Source organism: Chenopodium quinoa, unplaced genomic scaffold, assembly GCF_001683475.1.
Source record: "Chenopodium quinoa cultivar QQ74 unplaced genomic scaffold, ASM168347v1, whole genome shotgun sequence".
In the NCBI taxonomy this organism is placed as follows: Eukaryota; Viridiplantae; Streptophyta; class Magnoliopsida; order Caryophyllales; family Amaranthaceae; genus Chenopodium; species Chenopodium quinoa.
The window spans coordinates 149489-170341 of record NW_018745026.1 but is presented as its reverse complement, the minus strand read 5'-3'; the positions used below and the strand labels follow the sequence as shown (position 1 = coordinate 170341).

The following is a 20853-nucleotide window of genomic DNA, read 5'->3' as shown; positions in this document are numbered from 1 at the left end:
GGAACATTGTTCTATAAAATCATTACACGGCACATATACGACTGTCTAACCAAGACAACCACGTAGCCGTTTCCCGGACAAGGATACCTCTTACTTAACTGACTAATCAGGTCAAACAAGTGTTCGCAGTAACCATCCGTGTCAACCGACCGACTGAACTACTTGGGATAAGAACAGTTGGTATCTTATGAGTTAATAGCCAACAAACATTGGCGAATAAAGGGGAACAACCGGTACCCACCGCTTGATACCTCTACTACTCAGTCACTTGGCGACTAGGTAACAATTATGTTTCCATGGTCACTCCTTAAAAAATTTAGTATGAAGCTAAAAAGGTGTTCATACAGCGCCTGTTCACACTAGATTAAAAGTGGCGGGGAACAGTCGGCCTGGACCGACTACAGTCTCTAGCTTAAAAAACAAAGAAACAAACAAGGCAGGTAGAAACCACCTTCCTACTTGGTTGAAGGAAATCCATTCTTTAAAGTGGACGACTGATCGCTTAGCCTGGAAACAGGCAACCAGTCGTCCAGGGGCATAGGTGGCATGACTAAACTATCTCGTACCTGTCCGCAACTATCGGCCATACAAAACAGTCAGTATAGTGTGCAATTGGATATCAGAATATTCGATACTTAAACAAATTTGAAACAAAACAAAAATGAAATATTTTGGCATAAAAAGAAGCCGGTCATTAAAGACCGGCCAAATATTCAGAACCCCGGCCCCCTGGCCGGGTAAATAGAAACAAACGGCACGCAGGCCGTGAAAAGAAGACATAAAGCTTAAGAAGGGGGCAGATCTTCAATATTAGCAGCTGCCGCTTGTTCAGCACTCTTTTTGCTGGACTCGGCTTCAGCTGCATCCTTCTTCGATGCATTACCCACAAGCGGCACAAGCGCCACTACCGGCTCCTCCTCCTCCAACGCCTCGTCCTCAGCAGCCGCCAGGATCTCTTGATTATATCTATCAGAACACTGGCGGTACGTTTTTTCCCAGGAGGAATAGTCGGCATTGGGGAAGAGGCGGCCCCAGGTCATGCGCTGGATTTGAGCAGAGTCTTCCATCATCTCCCGGACCAACTCTTTCTTTTCTTGCTCGGCCTTTTCCGAGAGCTCCTAAGTAAGACTCTTCTCCTGGGTCACCAGGCGTTCCTTAACGTGCGCCAAGGATTTCTCCAAGGTGTTGTATGAGGACATCTTTTGGCGAAGAGGTCTCAGCTCGGCCTTGAGATTGTTGATGGTCGCCTCCAGCTCGCTATTTCTCTTTTGGGCCGCCTCTAACTGAGCCCGGATGGCAGAAGTAGCCTGCGCCTGATAATAAAGAATGTCAATTGTCAGAACCTCATTTTAGGCAATTTGAAACATTGCCTTACCACAGTCAGAGGCGGCCATAGCTTTTGCAGCCTTTACCTCTTTGTTCTTCTTGTCAAGCGGCTTTCGGAGGCCGTTCACTCGGAGCAGGGCCTAAGTAAAAAGGGAACAGGCGTCAGTTTCCAAACAAAAAACAAGCGTCCTGGAATTCAAATAACCAAAAATATGCTAAGTATACCTCAGCAAGGACCCCTGCAATCCCGTCCAGGTCAAGGGTGCCGACACCCCTGACCGCCTCCCTTTCAGCTGGAGGAACGGCTTTGATCATAGACTTGGCCACCTCGACCAAGTCAGGCTCCTGAGGGCCGGCTGCATCAACCATAAACAAACGGGTTAGACCTAGTAAAGAAGGGAGCAAGTCTAAATTCACAAAGACAGCTTCATACTTCTAGGCGGCCCAATTGGAGTTTTAGAAGGATTGGCCGGCTGTTTCTCAGCCGCCGCATGTTTCCTGGCAGAACCAGGAGAGCTCGCAACAGTCGTCCTCCGGGTCTTGGAGTCCGGCTGTTGGGAAGAAGAAGCTCTTGGAGCGCCCGTCTAAAAAAAAAAACACTCGGTTAGTATATGCATAAACCCAACTCCAAAAAGAGAGTGAAAGGTTCGAAGCTCACCAAGGGTGCCCCCTTGTTGGGGGAGTCGGTTGAAGACTGTTGCATGATGAAGGCCCGCAACATGGCCGCCGCAGTCTTGGAGGCGGTAATTTTGCTCATGGCGTCCGCTGCAAAAACAAATAGCAAAGTCAATAAAAAGTCATAACAGTAATGCATGGAAAAACAGAGTATTCGACAGGCCGGCTACCTCTTGAGCACCGACTGCTGAGGCCACAGGCGGCCAAAAAGTACTCGTCGTAGAGCCATTTGAAGCTCGGGACGCAGTGCATGGGTACTTGCTCTCGTACCCCTGAAGTAGAGTCAACCCTCGACTCTACTTTAAAGAGTCCTTTATCCAGGATCTCTTTCTTAGCTTTGGAGGGAACAGGCGGCATGCTGTGGCCGCCTGCAAGAAGAGGCGGATTCCTATTCCACCTGTTGAAGCGCTTGTTCAGCTCTGTGTCTGAACTCTCAATGATAAGGAAGGTGCTTCGCCAGTCCTTCCACTTGTTTGCTTTACCTCTTATCATGAGGTAGCCTCTGTGGCTTGTCAATTGATACCAGCCGGTACCGCCTGCCTTAGGGGTCCGGATGAGGTAATTCATGTGGGCGAAAGCCTCGAAGTTTGGCTCCACCCCGTTCAGTTCGCACCCGACCACATAGCCGAGTACGTTGACCCAGGATTTCGGGGCTAAATGCCATAACCCCAACTCATACCCATCCAAGATCCGCTGAACAGCCGGATGTAGTGGGAAGCGCAGCCCAGCCTTGATTGCCGCCTTGTAGCAGCCAAAGCAGGCGCCATCATAGCTAGTACCAGCCGGCCAGACGACTGTGTCTTCTGGATCCGGCACGAACACTAAAAAGCCGGGGCCCATTGTGTGGTTTGCAATAAAGCTCCCCACTTTCTCTTGCATGGCCGTGATCCGGCCCCGAGGGGCAGTGCAGTAGTAGGGGGTATTTTGCTCTCGGTAAGAGGCGGATGGCTCCGCCCAATTGTCCCCCTTCTCAACTGCATGGGAAAGCCTCGCCTCTTGGAGGCGACTGTTTTTCTCTTCTGTGTCCAGAGAAGCATGGCCAGAAGAGCTAGACTCGGATTCGTCCTCTGACGAGTCCGAAGAGGACGACTCCTCCCCTCTCCCAGAGGGGCCCGCCTCCTCTCCTTTAAAAGGAACAGGAGAGAATGTAGACTTGTCAACTGTAAAATTGGAAGGGGTCACTTTGACTCCTCCCTCAGAACTGTCGGCTTTCAAGCCGCTCTGGTTCACTTCCACATCTGGCGCCTGGTCAGATGTTTCACTAATCGCCACCCTGTGGGAGGATCCGTCTGAGTTCGAAATCCTAGCAGTTCTTTTTGTTTTGGCGATCATGTTCTGCATAGACACAGAGACAATCGGACTTTGTATAAAGGGCAAAGATGGGTCCGGAAAAGGGCAGGCGACACTCCTAGTCCTAGATTCAGCCGTCCCCGGTGACCGGCTGATCACTAACCTAGGTCGTGTTGTGTGCTTCCGTGGTGCCATTTCAAAAAAGAATAAAATAAAGAGAAAATTAAGAGTAAGAGAACCGACGGTTACCTGAACGAGTGACGTTGATGGAGTTCTGAAAATCCTTTGCAGTCGGCTTGTCAGAGCAGGCGGTAGGCAGAAAGGGTCCAAAGTGTCAGAGCAAGTTCAGGGGTCCGAATGTTCTCTCAAAAAGTTCTCAAGTGTGAAAATGACTGAAGTCAACACTCCCTTATATAGGCGAAGTGAGAAGGCGAAGGGTCACTTCCAAAATTCAAAATTTGGGCGGGAGAATCTCTCGGCCTTTCGCCGAGTGACACTTGTAGCAGGTCGTCGCCTGTTACAGTGCGACACCTGTCACAGGTAACACGTGACCAGTCACGTGCCACCTGTGAGGGGCAAATGATTAGGGGATTTTGCTCCCACCAATCGAAATGCGCCACGTGGGCCAATCAGGTCCTGCCAAGTGTCCCCCAGTTGGAACTGTCAGGGCTTGCCACGTGGCACACGCTTATTCGTCCACCCTGGACCTATTATGTCATGACACGTGGCATACTCCATGCCTAATGGAGAAACCGGCCACCCAGGCCCAACTTCCGAGGGGAGCCCAATCAGCCCAAGGTTAACCTAAACCTAGGATTGGCACGTTTCCCAAGGTTATAAATACCTCCCTTAATCCTCATTAAGGGAGATTACGCACATTAAACACTCTCACCTAGAGAGATCCAATCACTTTAGTTTCCGCATTAATTACTCCTTAATCAAGTACTAACTTGACCGTTGGAGGCGGATCTCCAATCATCCAGAGCATCCGTTTGTTTTGCAGGTACAGGCGTCCGGTTCCAGTCTCAGAATTGTAACTCTCCCGCAGGACATCAGAAAACCCCGAAACAAGATGCACTTTGAAAATTTTATTTTAAGTTAGACTTGTTTAAATTTTCAATTTTTCTCATTGAATTAGTTCTAAAATTAATTTAGAATTAATTATAAAGTCACGCAAAATTTGGGATCAAATCCCGAGGCTATGGCATGCAAAACCAAGGCAGAAGCACCCTTGGCTAGCCGGGCTGCATAGCAGCCTGCATGTGGCTGCCATGGTGTTACGTGCAGCCACTGCTGTGGCTTGTGCGCACAACCGCAAGCAGCAGCGTCACAGCAGCAGCAACATGCTGCCATGGCTTGGTGCGTGCATGCGTGTTGTGGTGCAGGTGATGGTGCATGTGCATCGTGTTTTTGTACTTGGTGCATCCGTCATGTGCCGGGGCTATGCCGTGGTAAATGCGGCATGGTGCACATGTATTTTGGTAATTATTTTGCAATTTTGCCATTTTATCTATTATAATTAATTTTGTTTATTTTAATTAAATTTTTGGAGGCTAGGCCTCGGTTTTGAGCGGCATGGCATAATTTATTTTGACAAGTTTGGGTTCTACCAGCTTAATTAATTGGATTAATTAAGATGGATGCGGAATTTAGTGGGAGCTTCAATTATTAATTACGTCAATTACATAATCGGTTAAACAACTTTGACTAGTTTTAATTAGGCGAGTTAATCGGATTAACCACCTAGATTAGTTACTAGTGCGCGCGTTTGTTTAATGCATTATTACTTGTTTGTAGTTGTAAAATGCATGGGCCATTTACAAATAGTGAATGGATGAATGGTATATATACTCTCTCACTGGTTTTATGAAATGACAACTAGTGGGACCCGATTAGGATAAAAAATACGGACTACATGTCATGATGGTATTTTTGTAAATCTAAATGCGGTCTATGCACCGTTGAGTATTTTTGTACCTTAATATTTAGATTAGTCCTAATCGTAGATACTAGTATTTGCATAGTTTGGTTAAGTCTTGAAAACGGAGTTTCTTGGAAGACGAAGCCTTGAAATTGCAAGTAAATACCTTTTGAAGACTTGAAGATTTCAAGGGGTCATGCTAGTTGCCAATAAGCATCTTATACTTATGCTTTATATTTATGCTAGTGCTTATATATGAATGATATGTTAGATGCATGTTTAGGCTTTCTTTATGTTGCGATGATTAATTAAGTTCACTTGAATCAACTAACATAGAAAACCTAGGTCCCTAATAATATTGAGTTAAACTTGCCTTTCCAAAACAATACTTGCACTCCGAGTGTGTATGATGGTTTTGGTTGAACTCATCGGTATGAGTGAGGAGTTCTCACATGCCATGGTAAAAGAGATACATCGTCAAAATGCATTGGTAGCGACGATTATCTAACCAAGAATGGCTCAGAGCCATTAGCAAGGTAATGCTTACCTTGGGATAACAAGTGTTAGGACAAGGTAAAGCATGCCTAAAATACTTGTTGATCCCTTGGATCTTGGAATCGCCTTATTTTCACAATATGGGGACAATTTTTTGTGTAAATAAGACGTTAAATAAGTATTAGTATATGCATGAATTAAATTCTATCTTATTTAAGTTTTTTTTGAATGGTTTTTCATTTCAAATTCTTTCAATTGTAGAATCATGTCTTCGAACAACTCAAACAACCAGTTTTCATTGTGCTCAATTCTCGATAAGGAGAAGTTGAGTGGGACCAATTTTCTTGATTAGCAAAGGAATTTGCGCATCGTTCTTATGCAAGAGCAGAAAGAGTATATCCTTGATGAGGAAATGCCCGAGGCTCCCAATGAGGAGGTGACTCAGGCTGCCCTTAACCGATGGCAAGTGGTCGATCGGGATGTCAAGTGCGTTATGCTAGCTACTATGTCTCTTGAGCTTCAGAAAATCTTCTTCGAGAAGGAATCGGCCTATGAGATCATATCTGAGTTACATAATATGTTTCAAGAGAAGGCTCAAACTGAAAGGTTTGAAACCCACAGGCAGATCCTTGAGACTAAGCTCAAGAAAGGAGAGCTAGTCAGCCCACATGTGCTCAAAATGATCGAATTATTTGAGAACATGGGAAGGCTTGATGCGGGGTACTCAACTGAGATGGCTATTGACATCATTCTCCATTCCCTTCACAAAGGCTATGACCAATTCAAGATGAACTATAATATGCATAGCATGGAGAAAACCCTCACTGAGCTTCATGGGATGTGGAAGCAAGCTGAGCAGACGCTCAAAGATGAGGGAAAGAATGATATGCTTATGATCAAGAAGAGCAATCCATTCAAACGGGCATGCAAAAAGATGAACGACTATAAGGGGAAAGGTAAGAAGAACTTTCCGCCTAAGCCGAAAGCTACCAAAGACAACAAGGAGAAGAAGGTAGCATCTTCTAAGTCTGATTCCAAATGCTTCTATTGTAAGAAGAAGGGACATTGGAAGAGAGACTGCCTCAAGCTCAAGGAAGATAAGAAGAATGGAACCGTTGCTTCTGTATCAGGTATTTACGTTATAAACTTTCACTTCACTAGCTCAGCTTTATGGGTATTAGATACCCGATGTGGCTCACACCTTTGTTCCAATTCTCAGGCATTAAGGAACACTAGGAGGTTAGCGAAGGGAGAGATCGAGCTCCAGGTTGGAAATGGAGCAAGGATTGGTGCTATATCCGTAGGATCTCTTAGTTTGTCTTTGCCCATGGGGCTAGTTTTAAAACTTGACAATGTTTATTGTGTTCCCAACATTACCAAAAACATTATTTCAATTTCGGCATTGGACACCAAAGGTTTTGAATTTCGAGTAAAAGACCAATCATGTTCATTTTATCTTGATAATGTTTTATATGGTACGACACATTCTGAAAATAGTCTTTATGTGCTATGTTTAGACAAAGATATCTATAACGTCAATAATCCCACTAAGAAAGATAAGACTACACAGTCTAGTCAAACCTACTTGTGGCATTGTCGCCTTGGCCACATTAACATCAAACGCATCAAGAAACTTCTACAAGAAGGTATTGTAGACTCATTTGATTTAGAATCATTTGAAAATTGCGAAGGATGTTTACTAGGCAAGATAATAAAGAAACCATTCTCCAAGTTATGAGAAAGGGCAAGTGACTTATTAGGCCTAATACACACCGATGTGTGTGGGGCAATGAGTACACCCGCAAGGAATGGTTATCGGTATTTCATAACCTTCACGGATGACTATAATAGATATGTCTATGTCTATCTAATGTCACACAAATCTGAATCGTTTGATAAATTCAAAGAATTTCATAGTGAAGTTGAAAATCAACTTGGCAAGAAAACCAAAGCGCTTCAATCAGATCGAGGTGGTGAATATTTGAGCCAAGAATTCGATGACCATCTGAAAGAACATGGGATACTTTCAGAATTGACACCTCCGGGAACTCCTCAATGGAACGGAGTATCCGAAAGGAGAAATCGAACCTTGTTAGACATGGTATGATCGACTATGGGTCTTAGTGAACTTCCAATCTCTTTCTGGGGACATGCACTTTTAAGTGTGGCACTTACACTGAATTGTGCTTCGTCAAAAGCTGTGGAAAAGACTCCATATGAATTATGGACGAAGAAACCTCCTCGGTTGACTTTTCTAAAGATTTGGAGATGCGAAGCATATGTCAAGAGACTCATGTCTAACAAACTTCATCCAAAATCTGACAAATTTTTATTTGTAGGGTATCCAAAAGAAACCAAGGGGTATTACTTCTACAACAAATCCGAGAACAAAGTGTTTGTTGCTGGTGATGATGTCTTTTTGGAGATGGAACATCTTTCCAAAATGACAAGTGGGAAGAAAATCGAACAAGATGAAGTTCGAGAGGACGAGCAACAAGGACAAATTGACAATCAAAGTGCTCATGAAGCATCTGTTGGCATTGGTTAAAGTCAAAATATGCAAAGTCAAACCGACAATGCAAATGCTCAGTCCATTACCCTACGTAGGTGTCAGAGGACGAGATCTCAACCTGATAGATATCTTGGATCGTTTTTAATCGAGAATTAGGACATCCTAATCATGGATGGAGATGAGCCGACAACCTACAAGCAAGCTATGACGAGCCCCGACTCTGCAAAATGGCAAGAGGCCATGAAATCCGAAATGGACTCCATGTTTGAATATCAAGTATGGGACTTGGTTGATTTACCCGAAGGTTAAACACCTATCGGATGTAAATGGATTTTCAAGTTGAAAACCGACAAAGATGGAAATGTATTCATTTACAAAGCTAGACTGGTAGCAAAAGGTTATAGACAAGTTCATTGTATTGATTACGATGAAACCTTTTCTCCAGTTGCAATGCTTAAGTCCGTTCGGATTCTTCTAGCGATTGCTGCATATAACAATTATAAAATATGGCAGTTGGACGTCAAAACCGTCTTCCTCAATGGAATTTTGGAAGAAACTGTGTACATGACACAGCCTGAAGGTTTTGTCAACAAAAACAATGCTAGAAAGGTATGCAAGCTTAAGAAGTCCATTTATGGATTAAAGCAAGCAAGCAGAAGTTGGAATCTGCGATTCGATTAAGCCATTAGTAAATTTGATTTTATCAAAAATCCAGATGAGTCTTGTGTTTACAAGAAGGTCAGTGGGAGTGACATCGCCTTTATAGTTTTATATGTCGACGACATCTTGCTAATTGGAAACATCATTCCGTTATTAGAGTCTGTAAAGGCTTGGCTCGGAAAATGTTTTTCAATGAAAGACTTGGGAGAGGCTTAGTACATATTAGGCATCAAGATCTATAGGGATAGATCAAAGAGGATGATAAGATTAAGTCAAAGTACTTATATTAATAAGGTACTAGCTTGATTCCACATGGAAAGAGCCAAGAGAGGCCACCTACCCATGTCACATGGCATAACCTTAAGCAAGATTCAGTGTCCAAAGACACTTGATGAACGGGAAAGGATGAATGAAATTCCATATTCTTCGCCTATTGGATCAATCATGTATACCATGATATGTACTAGGCCAGATGTATCGTATGCCTTGAGCGCTACGAGCCGATACCAATCAGACCTAGGAGAGGCGCATTGGACTGCGGCCAAGAATATCCTAAAGTACCTGAAAAGGAACAAAGATAAATTCCTGGTCTATGGCGGTAGAGATGAATTGGTTGTTGAGGGATACACCGATGCAAGCTTCCAGACAGATAGAGACGACTTCAAGTCACAGTCTGGGTACATATTCTGTCTCAATGGAGGAGCGTTTAGTTGGAAGAGTGCTAAGCAAAGCACAACTGCTGATTCTACAACTGAAGCCGAATACTTGACAGCATATGAGGAAGCTAAGGAGGCAGTTTGGATTTGCAAGTTTATTGGGGAACTTGATGTTGTACCCTCCATCAAGGGTCCAATAGATCTCTATTGTGATAACAATGGGGCTATTGCGCAGGCCAGAGAGCCTCGAGAACATCAGAAGGTCAAACATGTCAAAAGGCGATTTCACATGATTAGAGAATGGAAATCAGAAGGTGAAATCAAAATTTGCAAAGTTGGAACGGATGATAATGTAGCCGATCCACTTACTAAACCTCTGTCTCAAGTAAAGCACAACAAACACATTGAGGCAATGGGAATCAAGCATATTGGAAACTAGCTTTGATTTCCTTATTTTAATGTTTTAATTAAATTTTGGACAATGTTGATGTAAAACACTATGATGAACCATTCAGTTTTGGAGTAAATAAATGCGATTTAAATCACTCCGTTTCTATTTAATTGTGGTTTAGAATTAAATAATGAGTCCATTTGATTTAATGAATATTCAAAATAGGGTATCAAGACAATGTCTTGGATAAAGAAACACCTATTAAGTGAACATTGAATATTTTAATCGAAAATTATCCCTAATCAAGGTCATTTATATGGTGGACGATTAATGACCAATAGAGATTAGTGTGTAGTATGATTTACAACACCGTTTCTTGTGCTATAAGGACGTAAATCATTTGCACAGGTATTGGTTTAGAACCATACTGGATCGACCTATGAGAATACTTTAAGAGATTCAAAATTGTCATAAGTATATTTCTCATTATTGCTATCGGAACTCGATCTTTTCCTTGACCATGAGTATTGTAAGGTCTCTTGTTTGAGTACTATTCCGTTTTTTGATGTCGGTCAAACGTCTACCGTAATTGGGGATTATAACGACGGCTATCAGGCAGCTAAGTCCTCTTAGTAAGAGAAGCTACATTACAAGACTAGGAATGTTCCCCTACTAACAATAGGGAACATGTCTTGTTGTTTACAAGGCCTCTCAAAGAGCGAGACTTTGAAAATGCATGGCCGTGCTCAGATGGATTTTAGAAATCATCTGCTTATTGATAATCAAACTCGAATTTCAAGAAACACTTCTGGACGTAATAGGGATGACGAATAATCTTACCCTATAGTTCATGAAGAGACATAGGAAAGGGGCTATACACTGAAAGCTCACTTGTCCGGAAGGACAAAAGGGAGATTGAAAGGAATGGTGTCCTTAGAACAAGTGTATCATTCTGATAGTGGGTTCAGAATTATTAGAAAGCTAATATATTCAGTAAGGTCAAGTGATCGGAATGCCTAGGTGGAGGCTGCTTCCGATCAGTAATATTATTGCATAATTAATATTACAACTTAATCTTGACTGAACCCTTCGGGTCACACCCTTAGCAGTAAACGAACCGACTCGACGAATTAATTCGGAAGAAATTAATTCGTCGCCCGAGTATTAAATATTTAGACGTCAGTAATTTGAGCTTAGAGCGTCAAAACCGAGCGTTGGAAGTTAAGTAAAAAATAGTAAATGACGAGATGCGCAAAATAATAATAAATCGACAATATTCCCAAAATACCCTAGCATCGGAGTGCCCCGAGCATCTGAATGCTAGGGGCAAAATATGCTAGCATAGGTGGCTAGCATGCGCACCAAGCCGAGCCTAGCATGGCTGGCTGGTGCGCGCTAGCGCACCATAGCTAGCAGCAGCTAGCAGCCGCAAGCATCTTGGGTTTTTTGGAAGAGTGCTTGAGTAGGAGTTCAATAGAGCATTGCATTAGCAAAAACTCTTAAACTCATATAATACTCGGGTTTTAGTCGGACATCGCTAACCTCGAGGTAACAGACCTAAAAGTCGCTAGTAGTTTTGCGGGTGGATTTCCGTAGGAGGCTCGCGTATTTTCGGAGCTCAAGCTTTCAAGTAAGAGCCCGACTTTGAGGGCGAAGCACGCTTCAAAGGTAAATTCCGATTTTTCCCTTTTGTGATTAATTGTTATGCTTTATGGTTTTATTAATTGCGAGTGGTTCCTTGGGTCAGGGTTTTTTTCGCGGTGAGTCGGAGTCACCAAACCCCAACAAAAGGAAGGATGAAGGAGGAAGGAGGAAGAAAAAAAGGGAAAAAAAATTAACTTGTTTAACAAGTTCAAGGTCAGATGGATCTGTTGGAGAAGGTGGGGTATAAAGGTTGGATTTTTATGAGATTAATTAAAGATTGGATTTTTATTGTCAGATCGAGCAAAGGTTGGATTTTTAGTTTCCATTTTTCCAATTCTTAATCATTATCTTTCAAAATAGGATAAATTAGAACCTTATAGAAGATAATAATCAATCCTAATGCCTTTAGAACTTAAAATAACCTTCTAGATAATTCTACAAAATTAAGATAAATCCTAATGGTTTTAGAAACATAATTAATATTAATGGACCCTCAACATGATCATTGGGTTCGCATATAAAGCTTGATTTGAACCCAGTTTAGTATTTTGGCCATAACTTCCTTTTATAACTCAAAATTGAGCTTATAATATATCGTTGGAAAGCTCTTTTCAAGCCCTATCCAACTACACAATTATTGGACCTAGATTATGGACGACGTTTTTCATATATAGGACACGAAATGAATGATTTTAAAAATATGAAATGAATTATTTTGAATTATAACATTTTAGAAAAGGGGAAATTCATGAGACTCTTCAACATTTCACCTTGCTCGATATTCAATGACGTGAAAAGTAATCATCACTTGGTTTAGTTTTTGGGGAGACACAATCAGGTGTTTACACCCACCCAAATAAAAAAAAATAGATGAAATGGATTCTAATTTCATTCCAACCCATTCCAAATGATTCAACCAAACGGCTCCTTAATTAATTTCATGCTAGTAAATATTATAAAAACTTGATGTTAAGACCATCTCCACCGATGAGACTCAACTTTGAGTATTGAAATACAAAATGAGTTGTTTTTTACCTCCAATGGTGAGACCATACCCACTTCTCAATTTAGCACCTATGTGAAATGTAATTTCCCAATAGTGAGACTCTCTATACTATACTAATGTCACTTTCAATTTATGGCCCACCAAATCCATTTCTTTTTTCTTTTGTAGGAGTTGTTTTAATTAGAAATCAATCCTAAACAAAATTAGCATCATCATGGCTTGAAAATTATATATCATTAAAAAAACATAAAAAAAAATGGTCATTTTACAAGGCATTGCATTTAAGATTAGAAATTGAAACACACATGTACAATACTATAATAAAATAACAAATCATTAATCGTCATAAAAGAAAACATTAATCCTCATATAATAAAACATTAAGTACTTCATAAATATATTTAAACATCAAATATCTAAGTCAATAGTTCCGCCTCGGATTTATTCCAAATATGCTCAACTAAGTCGGCTTGTAATGCTCGATGTGTGGCTTTATCCCGAACCCTGTCATTTCTTTCATAGTAGCTTTCATAATAAAGAGCAAGAGGTTCGGACATAGAGTATGTTACCGGAGGTGCTTCATCATTTAGTTCTTCATGGAAGCTATTGTAATTAATCGGATAAGTATCCCTCTCATCCTCAACTATCATGTTATGTAGTATGACACATGCTCTCATTATTTCCCAAATCTTGTTCCTATCTCAAATACACGCAGGATTACGCACAATTGCAAATCGAGCTTGAAGTACACCAAACCCCCGTTCTACATCTTTTCTAGCTCCTTCTTGTGCTTTTGCAAACAATTTTCTCTTTGGCCCTTGAGGACAAGGAATGGTTTTCACGAACACTTACCACTCGGGAAAAATACCATCAGCAAGGTAGTAACCCATATTGTATTCGGTACCATTGACACTATATTAAACCTTAGGATCTCTACCTGATAATAATTCATTTAGTACCAGTGATCGTTGAAGTACATTTACATCATTGCAAGACCCCGGTGTACCAAAGAAAGCATGCTAAAACCATAAATCTCGTGATACCACAGCCTCAAGCATAATAGTTGGCTTGCGATGATCACCTCTTTTAAATTAACCCTGTCATTCAGTGGGACTATTCGTCCACTCCCAATGCATACAATCTATGCTCCCTAGCATTCCCGAGAAACCTCTTGTTTCACCGATTTGTCGAAGGTAGCGAATATCATTGGAGTTGGGTTTCCTCAAGTATTCTTCCTCAAATAACTCATTCACTCCAGTGACGAACCTCATTAAGCACTCCATGGTTGTTGACTCTGCAATTTTGAAGTACTCATCTAACTCATCAGCAGCAACTCCATAAGCCAACATACGAATGGCTGATGTACATTTTTGAAGTGGTGATAACCCGACTCGACCAGTTGCATCACGTTTCAGCTGGAAGAAAGGATCATGATTTTCAAGAGAGATAACAATGCGTAAAAATACATGTTTTGTCATGCGAAATCTCCTACAAAAATGTTGTTCATTATACACCGGAGTCTCAGTAAAGTAGTCTTGGACAAGTAGCTTATATGCTTCTTCACGTTTTCTGAAAATGTAATCCCTTTTCTTTCTATGGCGTCACCTACTTGATGAGCTTGCATTTTGTTGTTCTGCAATATCCAACTCAACAATTTCTTGAAGCCTTTGAGTTGAATTATCATTAGCCATCAAGTCAATGATCATGTCATCGAGACTCTAGGCTAAATATGGATTTTAATTATCTTCTAAGTTTGGCTTTGTGTTAGGAATATCAGTTTCACTAGAATATGAGTGTGTATTGTTGTTCATTTTGAGAAGTTATGGGTTAATGAAGATGGAATGCAGCAAAGTATTGATTTTAAACGTGTGAATCTGAATACAAATATAAAGGTAGAGTGAGAGTAGGTGGAGAATTTAACGCATCACCATTACTATGCTTGAATTTACTACATTGCTCTGCTAATTTTATTACAATGAGGAATGAGGTCCAACCACTCACAATTACTACTTGATGTCAACTACTACCAATTACTATTTTATGTCAACTACTCACAAATTAATATAAAGCCAAAAGGCAATACAAATACTACATTAATTTAGTTCGAAAATAAGTCTTACAAATCCCAAAAGGCAATACAATAACTAAGCTACTAGGTACACTATTTTAATCCTAACAATATCTAGACATATACTACTTATTTGAGCAAACCTCTATATAAAAATTGGAAGCTCAGTGGAAATAAAAATAAAAATAAAGATCAAATATCTCATAGTTTAATTGATCATCATTTTGCATACAAGATCATAACTAGTTAAATTTGCTAAATCCCATATTTTCTCTTAATCATGTCACATAAATACCCATGGTGGAGCTTTTTCTCACTAGAAAACCCACTTGTATCCTTCAACAATACTTCATAATCAAGCTTCCTTTGCTCATTTTCAGCCTCCATCTTCTTTAAGTTTGCAATGGTCTCTAAAAGATCCAATTTTTTCATCTTCATTTGCTTCAAGTCATTAGCTAATTCTTTAACTATAGGGCTAGGTTGAAACACTTGTAACTTACCTTTCCCTTTTGTAGCCCTTCTTCCCGATGGACGAACTTCAGTTGGTACAACTTCATTTGGTGTACTTGGTGAGACTTCAACATTAGACGAGGATATCAACACCAGAATTGGACACCTTTAACCTTTTGTTTGAACCACCTTGTCTAGTTGGGCGAGCTTTATTTGCCATATCTTCACTATATTGAATCCACTTTTCTTGATTCTTCAATGCATTCCACCAATGTAAATATTGGAACTTCTTTTTTCCATTTTCGTTCTCATAAAGCTTAAGTGCCTCAGTGGTGAGATCGGCCTCGGTCATACCACTTAGGTTGAGTTGATTAGTGCGAGCATAGCAACCTACAAACTTGTTTACAAATGGCATAATCCTAAACCATCGTTGCTTCAACTGGGTCATATCTCTACGACATCTTCCTTTCATGCTTTCTTTATATTCAGCTGCTATTTGTGTCCAAAAACCATCCGACTTCTTATTTGCACCTTTCTCCTTGTCTTTTGATGAGAATAACCAAGCACTAATAAGCTTTTCATCTTCCTCAATTAGCCAACGACGATATCGTCCCCATCATCATTTTCCTATGTAAATTCTTCATCATCATTATCATATGATTGAGTAAATTGGGGGTTTTGATCCTCGAATGGAGTTTCAGGGTGTTCATTTGAGAATTGGGGGTTTTGATGCTCAATTGGAGTTTCAGGGTGTTGATTTTGTGAATCTACCATTTGAGGGCTTTGAGATTCAATTTGTGAATTAATTATTTCTGGGTTGTTAAACAAAATAATTATTTCTGGGTTGTTGGTACGTAACAGCTGTAAAAAAGATTGAACCAAATATTCATTATTAGACATTGGAACACATAAATGCTTGAGAGTTCATTGTTTGGAAGAAATTGGTTCACTCAATAGATTTAAAATGAAAAAAATAAAAAAAAAGTAGTCATTTGGTTGTATGTAGTAGACGTTGGAGATATCAAAAATTGTAATCAAACAAAAAAAAAACTAAAAAATAAATAAATTGCAAAATATATTAGAATATTAACATGGGGCCCACACTTTTTGTCAATCGAGACTCAAAGTTGAGTATCTAAACTTAGCAACTTTCTTTTTGAATTGCTAAGTTTAGATACCAACTTATTGGTATACATTGAAATATCTTTCTCCTAACAATATTCACTTGAGTCTCACCATTGGAGATGGTCTAACAATATATACAATGAAACGAATCCAACAAAATCCCACATGACCGCATTATCTCTTTTAGATCAATGATAATTAATGGTCAAATTTTTTGACTCAATGAGACAAAGTTTAGGAGTGCATGGAGTAATAGCTAAATGCCTAATCTTTTGAAATTACCTAACTGCCCCTAAGTTTAATACTGTAAGAAGAATTTGTTGATGTTGTTGCTGCTTCAAACCTATAAACAACTGAACACTCTCACACGGCCACACCCACACTACCTTCGACTTCTTCCCTCAATTTCTCCGCCCATTTTTTCTCTTCCTATAATAATTCATCTACAAATTCACTAATTACCCGATTTTTCTTTCTTGTTCCTATAAAAATTCGTCATTCAATCACCTAATTTTTCTTTCTATTCCATCTTTTCTACCATGATCAATTTCCAATGGCTCCTACCATTCAGTCTATAACGACTCCATCATCTTTCTCAACTCCCAATTCAATTCATTCCAACAAATTTAATGGTAAATTTCTGATTTCTTGTTGTTAGTAATTTAGATTTGAATTGGGTTTTCCGCGATCCATTCAATTTTGTTTGTTTTTGGATTTTTTTTTGTCAAGTTGTTTTTGGATTTACATTGCTTTGATTTATCTAATTCTAATACATTTTAGGATTGCAATAATTTCACAAGAAGAGATCTTGAGTATTATAACTATTATTATAAAATTTATCATCTTGTAATATCTTATGAGGTTTTTTTCCCCTTGAAGATTAATGGGGTTTTGATTAATTTGGTAATCAGTTTTAAAAACTGTGTTATTGATTTATGTTGTTTGTCTATTTTAAGAAGGAAAGTTGGGTTTGTGGTGGTAAGATCTGAGCTCAATGCAAAACGTGGTTCGATGCTAGGCCGTTGTCGGACTGGAAATTTGGTTCCTCAAGCTGTTGCTGTGAGTACTATTTATACAACCGTCTCATCATGTGTTGTATATCATAAAGAATTTTGATTATTATGCATTGTGCAAATCTGAAATTAGGGACTTAAATTTGATTGTAATGTTGTTTTATATTTGCAGACTCCACCAACTCCTACTGCACCTTCAAAAGCCGGGTATGCTTAATGAACGCCTTTTATGCCATTTTCCTGTATGATTAAGTTAAAACTTGGAGATTTTGGCAGTTCTTTATACATCCAAACATATTATATAGGTTTCTCTAATACATATGATTATTGGTTCCTTGAGATTTTGCTTACTAGCTCCTTATACATCCAAACACAGTACATAGAATTTTCTGATATGTTGGTATTATTGATTGTTGGATTTTTAGCTTACTTTACAGGTGATTTGTTCATTTCGTATTCTCTTTAACTTCAACTTGCCTATGATTAGCGACTGTAAAACATGAACATATCACCTAAATAAAATGTTGTATTTTCGTAATGATACATACATTGGAGATAATCGGGTTTGTTGTCCGCTATAAGCCGAAGGTGGTAATGTTTATATTTGAATGCTGAAATGGGTTTTAGAATGCTAAACATATCAAGGCTATGTAAACATATTTAGCTACCAAACTTCCTAGTATGTAAATAAACATCCTAGTAAGCACTCTTTGAAATAAGCTTAATAGTTGTAAAATTCTATGTTATTCGGACTCTTCATCCCACCTCAAGTACCTGTGTTAAACCCTCAACATTCGGACATGGGTAGAACACTTACACACTTCATTTTAGTTCAAAATCATAGTTAATTATCATTAAATAACCAAGTAGGGCACTTGGACACGCAATTGTGTGAGGTACCATAGTCCGAGTAAGATTCTAAAATTTACTGTAAGTAAATAATCTCTTTCAATGTTACATTTTTTTTAAGGATAATTAGAAGGCAAAGGATTTCTATGGTGTAACTCATTCTTACTTAGCATTTTTTCTTGTTCCACTTCTAGTTCTTTTTATATTGACTCTTTTTAAGCTCAAAAATTTCAAACTTCTAAAGAGTTAATGACAATGGTTGTGGCTCTGTTTTAAATAGATGAAGGGAGGTGCATGAAATCTGGAGATTGAAGGAAGAAATTTATTACCAGCTCTTCCATAAAGAAGCTTTGTAGTTGTATTAATATGGGCATGAAGGTTATCCACCTTCTATTCAAGTACTAGAAGTATGAATTGAGAAGTGATTATCAGTTACTCACTGGCCCAGAGCTCAGATATTTAGGTGGGGGGAACAATTTGTTAACATGTTATATATAATTAGGAATGAAAGATAAACTCATATTATGTTGTTTGTTGTTGTTTATGTACTTAGCTTCTGTGAGTAGAAACTTTTGCATTGGGCTTTCATTTTAATTGTTTGCATGTATGTATCGATCATTTTGGGGTTTGACTTGTTTCGTAATTCTCTTTGCTAAATTGGATGCAAACCATAGTGCAGCATGCACCTTGAAATCATTACCATATGTTTTCTAGTTCTTGTATATGTTATGCCGCTATGGTTCAGCTAATTTCACATGCCAAAAATATGTTACAACTGTCTTAGCAATTTAAAATGTCTGATTTTTCTTGGATTGTCCGGCATGAGGTCTTGCTCTTTGAAGCACTCCGTGAAGGTCTTGATGAGGAAATGGAAAGGGATGCTCGTGTATGTGTCATGGGTGAAGATGTAGGTCACTATGGTGGATCTTATAAGGTCACTAAAGGACTGGCCCCAAAATATGGCGATCTTAGAGTTCTTGACACCCCAATTGCTGAAAATTCCTTCACAGGGATGGGCATTGGAGCTGCTATGACTGGCCTAAGGCCTGTTATCGAGGGAATGAATATGGGATTTCTTTTATTGTCATTTAACCAAATCTGGAACAATTGTGGCATGCTGCATTACACTTCTGGTGGCCAATTCAAAATTCCTATGGTCATTCGTGGCCCTGGTGGTGTTGGACGACAGCTTGGGGCTGAGCATTCACAACGTCTTGAGTCTTACTTCCAATCAATTCTTTATATACAAATGGTTGCATGCTCCAACCCTTACAATGCTAAAGGACTGATGAAAGCCGCAATCAGGAGTGAGAATCCTGTTATTCTTTTTGAGCATGTTCTGCTTTATAACCTCAAAGAGAAGATTCCGGATGAAGAATATGTTCTTTCATTGGAAGAAGCGGAGATGGTAAGACCTGGAGAGCATATTACAATCTTGACCTATTCCCGTATGAGATATCATGTGATACAGGCAGCCAAGACACTGGTCAACAAAGGCTATGACTCTGAGCTGATCGATATCCACTCGTTAAAACCCTTTGATATGCACATAATCGGAAACTCCATCAAGAAGACACACACAGTGCTGATCGTCAAAAAGTGCATGAGAACAGGTGGTATTGGTGCCAATCTGACAGCTGCTATTAACGAAAACTTCAATGATTATTTGGATGCCCCAGTCGTATGTTTTTCATCTCAAGATGTACCTACCCCCTATGCCGGGACTTTGGAAGAATGGATTGTGGTTCAACCTGCTCAAATTGTTACTGCAGTTGAGCAGCTGTGCAGGTAGGGAACCATTTAGTGGAGCTTTCTATTCTTTTCTTCCCATCTCCTCGTCTCTATTTTTAATTTAAGCAATTGGAATTGGTATGTATTTTAGTAGTTAGCAAATTCATGTCTGAATATTGCTGATATAAGTTAGTTGAGCCGTGTTGCTCACGAAATCTGCTCACTCCCTGATTTTGTGAGCAACTTTGTTACTTGCCAATGAAGAACTTATTTTTACAGCGTTTGCTGTTAGAATTCTTGGAGATTTTGTTATACACTTATACTTGAAATTCTTCTTGAAGATTAAATTTTTAGGAATTACCGCAAGGGGACAAAATTGGCTTGGTATATAATGTTTCAGTTAATTCAAAGCTACTCCTTTCCAAAGTATATTTCGAAATTTGCTTAAAAATTCTTAAGTGTTGACATCATCCATACTCATTGACGGATACAATGATAGTTCAGACATCATTTTATTTCTCCTTTTGCTCTTTTGATAGCCTATGATCAATGAAGAAAGATCTTAAATGTGCAAAATTGAGTTGATGCAGATGCTTTGTTTCTTTTGTTCATTAGGGAGCCATGTATAATTGAACTATAACTCAAATTGTCACCAAATTTCACTACAAAGAAGTTAAATTTATTGCCAAAATTCTAAAAACCCAGAGTTTAAGAAAAAGCGATAATGGGTGTAAGACTGTATCGTACTACTTGAGGATTTTCTTGTTCCATTTTATTGTATATTTATATCTTATTAATTTATTAAGAATTTCAAAGAACGCAATACTTTCTCTTTTCGTTTTTAGTTGACACTTTCTAAAATTTTAGGGGAATAGAAGCTAAATGTGCTGGGAATTAAGGACCCATGAATGAATGAAGGCGATTTTTTCAAAATGACAAGCGAGCTCGGATAGCCAACCAATGAGCTGGAGCAATTCGGAGACGAGGAACCTTACGAATCCTGATGGAATCAAATTGTAACAAAATATCTGTGATAGCCCC

The 20853-nt window shown here is 39.4% G+C and overlaps 2 protein-coding genes across 2 annotated transcripts; one reads left to right on the top strand and one right to left on the bottom strand.

Annotated features, from left to right (window-relative positions):
• Positions 1-13676: 13676 nt before the first annotated feature.
• Positions 13677-15566, bottom strand: LOC110709043 (glutathione S-transferase T2-like). The gene is made up of 3 exons (XM_021887254.1): positions 15284-15566; positions 14940-15219; positions 13677-14064 (listed from the first exon to the last, which is right to left on the bottom strand). Exons 1-3 carry the CDS (start codon positions 15564-15566, stop codon positions 13677-13679), a joined length of 951 nt encoding a protein of 316 aa, XP_021742946.1.
• A 986-nt stretch (positions 15567-16552) lies between these two features.
• Positions 16553-20197, top strand: LOC110709042 (pyruvate dehydrogenase E1 component subunit beta-like). Its single transcript, XM_021887252.1, has 5 exons — positions 16553-16851; positions 17000-17003; positions 17176-17278; positions 17405-17438; positions 18900-20197. The coding sequence occupies exons 1-5, from the start codon at positions 16773-16775 to the stop codon at positions 19871-19873; spliced, it is 1194 nt and encodes a 397-aa protein (XP_021742944.1). The 5' UTR covers positions 16553-16772; the 3' UTR covers positions 19874-20197.
• The last annotated feature ends 656 nt before the right edge of the window (positions 20198-20853 follow it).

Coding starts and splice junctions, on each gene's coding strand:
- LOC110709043 (XM_021887254.1), bottom strand. CDS start 15,566: ATGAAAGGAAGATGTCGTAGAGATATGACCCAGTTGAAGCAACGATGG. Junction 15,220..15,283: donor AGCTCGCCCAACTAGACAAG/GTGGTTCAAACA, acceptor CTAATGTTGAAG/TCTCACCAAGTACACCAAAT. Junction 14,065..14,939: donor GAGAAAAAGCTCCACCATGG/GTATTTATGTGA, acceptor ACATTTTTGTAG/GAGATTTCGCATGACAAAAC.
- LOC110709042 (XM_021887252.1), top strand. CDS start 16,773: ATGGCTCCTACCATTCAGTCTATAACGACTCCATCATCTTTCTCAACT. Junction 17,279..17,404: donor TGGTTCCTCAAGCTGTTGCT/GTGAGTACTATT, acceptor TTATATTTGCAG/ACTCCACCAACTCCTACTGC. Junction 17,439..18,899: donor TACTGCACCTTCAAAAGCCG/GGTATGCTTAAT, acceptor CTTGGATTGTCC/GGCATGAGGTCTTGCTCTTT.